The 7,905-nt window shown below is 54.0% G+C and overlaps 1 protein-coding gene across 14 annotated transcripts in view; it reads left to right on the forward strand.

The window, feature by feature from the left end:
- Positions 1-341: 341 nt before the first annotated feature.
- Positions 342-7,905, forward strand: part of QRICH2 (glutamine rich 2) — a 32,544-nt gene continuing 24,980 nt past the window's right edge. For 11 of the 14 annotated variants that reach the window (XM_049635656.1, XM_049635662.1, XM_049635660.1 and 8 more), the window contains exons 1-4: positions 343-1,127; positions 1,238-1,318; positions 2,519-2,578; positions 2,930-3,040. In XM_049635656.1, the coding sequence (XP_049491613.1) occupies positions 618-1,127; positions 1,238-1,318; positions 2,519-2,578; positions 2,930-3,040 (762 nt within the window). In that variant the 5' untranslated portion in view covers positions 343-617. Of the gene's footprint in view, positions 1,128-1,237; positions 1,319-2,518; positions 2,579-2,929; positions 3,041-7,905 lie in introns of all 14 variants that reach the window. The other 3 variants (XM_049635653.1, XM_049635651.1, XM_049635652.1) reach the window with 1 other exon arrangement.

Raw genomic sequence — 7,905 nt, forward strand, 5'->3', positions numbered from 1 at the left:
GCGGTTAAGCGACGGCTCGAATCTAGGTGAGCCTTAGGAGGCCTCCCCCTCCCCCAAATGCTGTGCTCCCGATAGCGATGCCTTGGCACAGCCCCGAAGCCCCTTTAGGAGCATTCACTGATAACAGTTAGTGGTGTGCTGGGGATACGGCCAAGGCTTCCCCGGACCCCACTAGAATGGGCTCCCCTTGCGAGTTTGCGGGTGGCTTCGTGTACGGGGAGGTCCCGCAAGGCGCTCGGCGGGGCCTGTTCATTGGCAGAACCCTCCGCGCGCGGCGTGCGTGCACAACCGGACGGCGAACGGGGCGGTCCCTCCCGTTCCAAACGTCCACCGGCCGCGACGCTGCGCGAGGGGAGGGCGGCCCAGGGCTCGAGCTCGGGGAGCTGGGAGACGGGAGAGCGGAGACCGGACTGCGCAGGGTAGGTGGCGGCCGGACCCCGCCGGGGAGGCGGGCGCCCGTCCCTGGGAGCAAAGAGGGGGAAGCCTGGCGGCCGGGCCCTTCCTCTCTCCGTCTTCCGAGCGCTGCAGACGGTGACTCGTGCTCCGGAGAGCGCCAGGGGCGCGGCGGGCAGTGAGGGGGACGTGGCGGGCGCGGACCCCCGCTGAGAAGGCGCACGATGCCGCCCGCGACGGCGACCGCCACGGTCTCCCTCCGGGAGCTGGCCGACCTGGCCATCGGCACCCCGGAGGTGGGCGCCGTCAACTTCACGGCCCTGCACACGCTCATCGTGGCCATGCTCCGGAGCCTCAACCTGCAGGAGGTGCGCATCAACTTCCAGTCGCCGTCGCCCGAGTCGAGTCGCTCCTCCGAGCTCCCGCGGACCGCGCTCAGCGCCCCGCAGCTGGCTGTGCCCAAAGAGAAGCCGCGCAGCAGCTCGGCCAGGCCGCCGGCGCTGGAGAGCCAGGTGAAGGACCTCAGCAAGCAGCTCAAGACCGTCACAAGCCAGGTGCAGGGCATCATGAGCCACGTGCAGCACCTTACTTATCCCGTGGGCCGGCTGCCCGTGGACTCCCAGGACCGGCCGGAGGGGGAGATGGCCGTGCTGCTGCCGGACAGGGCTCGAGGAGGGTCGGTGAAAATCGCGAAGGACGGCGAGCTGGACGGCGAGCGGGCCAGCGCCACCAAGGTGAGCGCGGGTGGCCAACAGGCCTCTCCCCAAGCGGAGGGGTCCCCGGCAGGGAGGCGCGGGCGCGGCGGGGGCGCCAGGCCACCGAGCGGCCCTTCTCGACCTTGCAGGCCACGGTGCTGCTGCACGATGTCGCAGAAGATGTGAAAGCCTTGAAAGAAGCCAAGGAAAAGGCGCAGGAGCATTCCGAGGTGAGGTCCCCTGGTGAGGGAGGCGGGGACCCCCGCCTCGCGGATGAGTCGCCCCCTCCCACACGGCGCTTTTCCTCGCCGCTCCACCACCAGTTCTCAGACACCTAGGGATCCTGAGCGGGCCCAGTGTGGGGCATGGTGGGGGGGGGGGGGGCGGCGGGGAGCTGACAACTTCTCAGAATATTCTTTGAGCCAATTTCCTTCAAACAAGCATAAAGTAAGATGGTGGGTGTTGAAAGCCCAATCTCCGTCCTAGAGGAGGGCCTGAGATGGAGAGAGCGCCGTGGTCACACAGCCGCCGCGGGCATCGGCTCCTGCACTTGGGTCTCGGTTTCCTTGGAGAAGGAAGTGGAACTTTCAGACGCACTGTAGGGACCGGAAGCACGAGGCAGTGCTCTTATTTCAGGCCCTCAGGAGGCCAACCAGGGGCTCGGAGCTGGAAGGAGGAGGAGGGGCAATTAGGAAGAAGCATCCCCCTCCCCCTCTCCCGCCGAGGCTGGGGGGGGGGGCGGGGGGCGGGGGGCGGCGCAGAACAGCTCAAAGAAGGCGGTGGGAGCCAGTGACCACCTTCTACCTCGGGTCCCAGGCCTTGAGCGCCCAGCGGGACTCATTTTCACTCTGGGAAGCTTTTCTTTTTGAAATGTAGTGTTGGGGGGGGGGGGGGCGGGGGTAGGGTGTTGTGTTTTTTGGTTTTTTGTTTTTAGACTAAAGGCTTGTTTTACCTTGAGATTCCTACATTCTGGAGGTTTGCAGAAGTCCTATGGAGCAACTTAAGTTTTAGCAATTTATCTTGGCTCTTTTGGGGTGCTTTTCTCTTTCAACCACACAGACGTTCAGACACCCTGGAAGTGCCTGATAATTTTTGTCCTTGAGAGGCTTAATCAGCCTCAGTCAGCAGGGCTGGGATGTTTCCTTGGTGGGTAGGATGAAATGAATCCGGGACCCAAGGCTCCATTCCTGCCCTAGCATTTGCTCTTGACCCGCTGTCCCCCAGTCCCTCCTCCAGTGCCCTCCCCCACTTCCCTTCCTCTAGTTGGCTGGAAAGGAAAAGAAGAGCCTTGACTTAACCAGCCCTACCTCTACCCTCCTCCCCTCCTAGAGCAGCACACCTCCTTTCTTCTCCTTGTGCGTGGGGTGGGGTGGGGTGGGGCGGTACAAGAGGAGCTGTTTTGATCCTCAGTCTCTGAACTCTTCTTCCAGAAAGCCTTCCAACGGTTGGATGAACTAGAGAAGAAAATCAGAGAACGGGACAAATTCCTGGTAATATGGGCAAGCTCTGTGACAAAGGGCCCTCGAGGAGGCAGCAGGGGAAGATGTCTAGACTCCCACCCCAGAGGTCTGTGTCTCTCTGGGGTTCGATGATGCCCTCTGCCCTCTGGGCACTGCCCCCGGATTGAGGGGAAATCCTTCCCATCCCTGTCCGGGTGTCCCACAAGGAGCCCTCGTGGGACAGGAAACTGGCTGCCCAAGACTCACTGGTCACATGAAGGACAGTGACTTGTCCTCAGGGCTAGGGCTACGGTTCTGTTAGCTCAGTTCTGTTCCTGAAGCTTTCAGGGGCTAAACTAGGGGTGTGTGTGTGTCTGTCTTCTTGTTGTCGATTACTGTCAGGACCTAGTGGGCCGGAAGCTGAGTTTGATGCCTGTTGGAGAAGAAGTCACCATGGTCACCTGGGAGGAGCTAGAGCAAGCAATTACTGATGGCTGGAGGTCCTCACAAGCGGTGAACAAATTGGGGGGGGGGGGGGGGCTCCCCTGAACCTCTCTCCCTTTTTACTACTGCACAATATTCCATTACGTGGATGTTCATAATTTCATGTTTTCTATTATGGGTGTTTTATGTGGTTTTTTTCCTATCTTGTAACAAACCACGTTCCAATGTGACCTTCACACATGCAAACATACCCTCAGGGCAGATTCCCAGAAATGGAATGTGGGTTTGTGATTTGGCTGATTTTTGCCAAACAGTCCTCCGCGCAAATGCTTCCAGTTTAACCCCCGACCAACAATGTGGGAGAGAACTTGTTTCTTGAGTCCCCACCAGCCCTGTCTTCCAGTACCCTTTTTGTCCCCAGTTGGATGGAAAATGGTACCTGAGTATAGTTTTGATTTGCTTTTGTAGCTTTTCAAAGTTCCTTTACAGTCTGTTCTGAGATGCCTGAGTCCCTTCACTCTTAGTGGACAAAGATGACCCACCTTGGAAATAAAACGTCTTTAGGGGGCCCTGTGCTGATGACTTTGACACATGGGTGCATGCAATCGTCTGCCCGTCCTCAGGCGGTGCACAGGGTAACCAAATCGTTTTTAGATCCCCACCCTGTCTCCGCTTGAATAAATTGGGTATTCTCAAATGGCCCTCAAGGACGAGGATCAGTTGCCCTTTTGGTCTGGACATTCCCCTTCTCCTGGCTTTGTGCCTCTGGATTACTCAGAAAGGAGCACCCTCTCCCCCCACCCCACTACTCACACAAACCAGGGAGACAATGGACCTTTTGGCGCCACCAAGTGGCCATCTGGGGCACGTTCACTATTACGTGGGTGCTTTTTGAAGGGGGTGCATCTTCAGAGGAGTTGGAAGAGGACCCTGCAAACGAAAGGAATGGCCTGGAAAAAGGTTGCCTCTGCTTTTGCTGTGTGTGTGTGTGTGTGTGTGTGTGTGTGTGTGTGTGTGTGTTTTAAGCCAAAGGTTTTGTGCACGTACCAGTTGTTTTAAGTGAACTACGCATTTTCTCAAGGTGCCATAGGAGATACCTGCCAGACCTATAACTAAGCACAATATAAGCTCCTTTAGACATTTTCGCTTCTCCGGAGGTAAGAAAGTGTGTGTGTTTTGACAGTTGCTCGTAATCGTGAACAAGCCCAGGAGCAAATGAGGATAGATTATAAACATGAAAACATCTTTGAGAACGCAAGAGAACAAGTTCTGGTAATGACGAGTCCACCTGCCGCACAGACCAAAATGAACGCGTGGAGAGCGTCCCTGTGTCAGGCTGAGAAAACACGACAGACCTGCCGGAGCCCCATCGTTCTTGCACTGTTGGTGGGACCCTTTATGAAATTAGGATTTCAAAAATCAGCGTGTTTTTTTTTAAAGCTTTTTGAAAGAGAGAGCAAGCAGAACGGGAGAAAGAATCCCAAGCAGGCTCCATGCTATCAGCGCGGAGTCCGATGCAGGGCTTAAACCCATGAGCTGCGAGATCACGACCTGAGCCAAAATCAAGAGTTGGATGCTTAACTGACCGAGCTACCCAGGCGCCCCAAAACTCAGCATCGTTAAGGTCAACTATGTGTTTTGGCCGGTGGGCGGTAGCTCTGAGGCGATGCCGAGGCACAGCATCTGCCTGTGTCCTAGGTAGGGGGTCAGGACACACACTGGGGACGGTGAGTACAGGGGTGATCAGCACAGAGGAGTCAATATCATATCTGGAACGCCAGACATGGGAAAGGAGTTGTGTTTTGATCTGGAGGAGGAAGGCTGCAAGCACACACGTAGCAGCTACGGTTATGGGAGCTCAGAACTGAGGAGGAAGGTGCCCGTCCCAGGAGTTGAATGTACTTGGGGACACAGCCCAGTGCCAGCCAGAGGCGTATTCTGAGGGGCAACAGGGTGTTCTTTACAACTTTGTATACCGTAAGAAGTAAGGGAGATGATTCGTTTTCAGAAATACCAGATAAAAGCTATGCTAACAGTAGGTTTACAATCTATTGGAACATGTATGAACCCCCCCCCCCCCCCCTAAAAGGGTCGCACCCCCTTATGCACGTCCCCTCCTCGTCCTTCCCCCCCCCCCCCCCCCCCGTCTCTGATTCGAGGCCTTATTTTTGTGGGCTTTGCAATGAGCATGCGCCAAAAAACTGAAGTCTCTGCGTCACCTCAAAGAATGTACATTTGTTCCAGTCTGACTACTTTTTGCCTTACATGGGCATAGGCAACTTCCGGGTAAGGCTGTAACCTCGGTAGTACTCAGCCAGTGAGGAATCAGGGGAGGGACTTACCTCTGTAGCACTCAGCCAATGAGGAACCAGGGGAGGGACTTGCGTGCTAGGAGGTAAATTGTCTGCTGTAACTGCCCAGAGTGTGCCCGTCTGTCAGATGCCCACTCTTGCAAGGACGTTGATTAACGTTTGGTGATCAACACCTCGCCTCACTGTGCTCGGAGTCTCTGCCTCCCTCCTTTGATTGGGTGGGTGGCCTTATTCACACATATACCCAAGAATGATGATGTTGCTTCTGCTGCCTCTCCTTCCCTCCTCCTGTCCTACTACTAGGGGTCAGAACCAAGAAGAGCCTACCCTAGCCCACCAATCAAAACTTTCGTTAAGGGAGGAAAAAGCTTCCCCACTCTCCTGTCATCACAGTGTTGAATCTGAATTTCCAGCTAGATCCCTTTGTGACGGGCATTTAACAATGGAAGAATTTTTCAGCAACCATTTTACCAGGCCCACGGACCCTGAGCACAGACGTTCTCTTGCAGAGATAGCCTGTCCGAGATAAAGGGCGTTTTCTCTTCAAAGCTTTGTGGCCTCTAAACAGAGTAGAAAGCAAAAATTAAAAGTTGTATTCCAGTACAACTGTGAAGTTGGGATCAGCATTTAGATATCTTCTGCTTCAGGACCCAAAGAACAGTGGCGCAATCGGGAGGAAGGGCTTCCCAAGACTGACCCTGCTCTCATCTACCTGGGCAAAATGGCACATCCCCGGGGAAACAGAAATTAAAATGTCGTAATGTCTCGGCGTCAAGGACATAGTTGGTAGGTTCTGTGGATTGGGGGTGCAGATCTCATTTAAGGCGGGAAGGACTGAAAGCCCCAGTCCGGGAGGGAGCGCTAGATGAATCCTGCATAGAGACGACTTCATCTTACATCCTCCTCGTTCAGATCACAACCTAACAGGCTAACAGGGAAGGAGGGGCTTAAAAGAAATGTATTTTGACTCAAAATAGACCCATTGATTCCAAGATGTACATTCCCCCCCCCCCCTCACATTTTAGCGTCTCTGAAATCAGGTTGTGTCTTTGAGTTGATGGTATTTTGTAATTGATTGGCAGCATTTCCCTTTTTCTACCGGTACGTAAATTGATGGTCCACCATAAACGACACCACCTTAGGCTTGCTGAAGTGAGGAGGAGAGCCGGCACGAGATACACTTTGGTAGGAAAGTCCCATGGTATTGACTATCTTGGAAGGTGAGAGTTGATAAGTTGTCTTAACATAGAGCACCTGGCATCTCTGCCTCCAAGATCCTTGAACTTGGCGCAGGGTGTAAGGGACAGAGCAACAGATGGCTGTTTTCCAGATTTTCCCAGCTGGAGGGGGGGTGAGTAGTTACAGTTTGTTGTTCAGAAATCTAGGAGATGAGTCTGAAGTGCGGTTCATGTTAGGAGGTCAGGCCTGGCACCCGTTATTTTTAATTCCCGTGATCCTCAGCTATGATGTGGGTCTCATCTGATGCCAGTAACAAAAACGACCAACTTTACTCTTTTTTCAGTGATTTTTTTTAACGTTTATTTATTATTGACACAGAGCGTGAGAGCAGGGGAGGGGCAGAGAGAGGGGGGGAGGCACAGAATCCGAAGCAGGCTCCAGGCTCTGAGCTGTCAGCACAGAGCCCGACGCGGGGCTCGAACTCACAAACCGCGAGATCGTGACCTGAGCCGAAGTTAGTCGCCCAACCAACTGAGCCACCCAGGCGCCCCCAAAATGACCAACTTTTCAAAAACCCCATTCCATCCCCCCACCATAACCGTTATATCCATTTTTCCAGGATCGTAAACTGTAGCTTTAGTTTTAGGCGCTGTGGCAAGCTGAATAACGTTGATTTACATGGCAGAAGGGACCTGGCAGATGTGAAGCAGTTAAGGATTTTGAGATGGGGGCTTATTCTGGATCATCTGGGTGGGCCCAGTGGTGTGATCACAAAGGTCCTGATGAGAGGGAGGCAGAAGATTCTACTACCGAGGAGGGGAAGGAAATGTGGCCACAGAAGCAGAGATTGGAGCCATGCAGGCACAAGCCAAGGAATGCCAGCAAGTCTAAGAAGCTGGAGAAGGCGAGAGCCTGTACAATCAGCACCTGCCAGTCACCTTGACTCTAGCCCAGTGAAACTAGCTTTGGAATTCTGCCCTTTCAACCTGTACGATAAGAAATCTGTGCTCTCTGAAGCCACTAAGTTGTGGGGTAGTTTGTAATGGCAGCCATCAGGAACAGGTTAATACAGTCCCCTTCTTCCTCTTGAGGGCAGTTCATGAATGATTGTCTAGTCTTGTAGGTTTACCTGAACTTTTCCGATATTGTTTCCGAATGTCAGGCAGCAACCTGGACGGACACAAAGTCCACAGCATTTGGTTCTGGAATGGTTTTCTGACACGAGCAATACATTAATACATTGGGTGTCTTTTAAGATTTGCCTTCAAAATCTTTGCATGCAGTCAGTTTTCTTTCCCCTCCCTCCCTCCCTCCCTCCCTTTCCTTCCTTCCTTCCTTCCTTCCTTCCTTCCTTCCTTCCTTCCCTCCTTCCTTCCTTCCCTTTCCTCCCTTCCTTCTTTCCTTTCCTTTCCTTTCCTTTCCTTTCCTTTCCTTTCCTTTCCT

The sequence above is a fragment of the Panthera uncia genome, chromosome E1, assembly GCF_023721935.1.
Source record: "Panthera uncia isolate 11264 chromosome E1, Puncia_PCG_1.0, whole genome shotgun sequence".
NCBI classification, from domain to species: domain Eukaryota; kingdom Metazoa; phylum Chordata; class Mammalia; order Carnivora; family Felidae; genus Panthera; species Panthera uncia.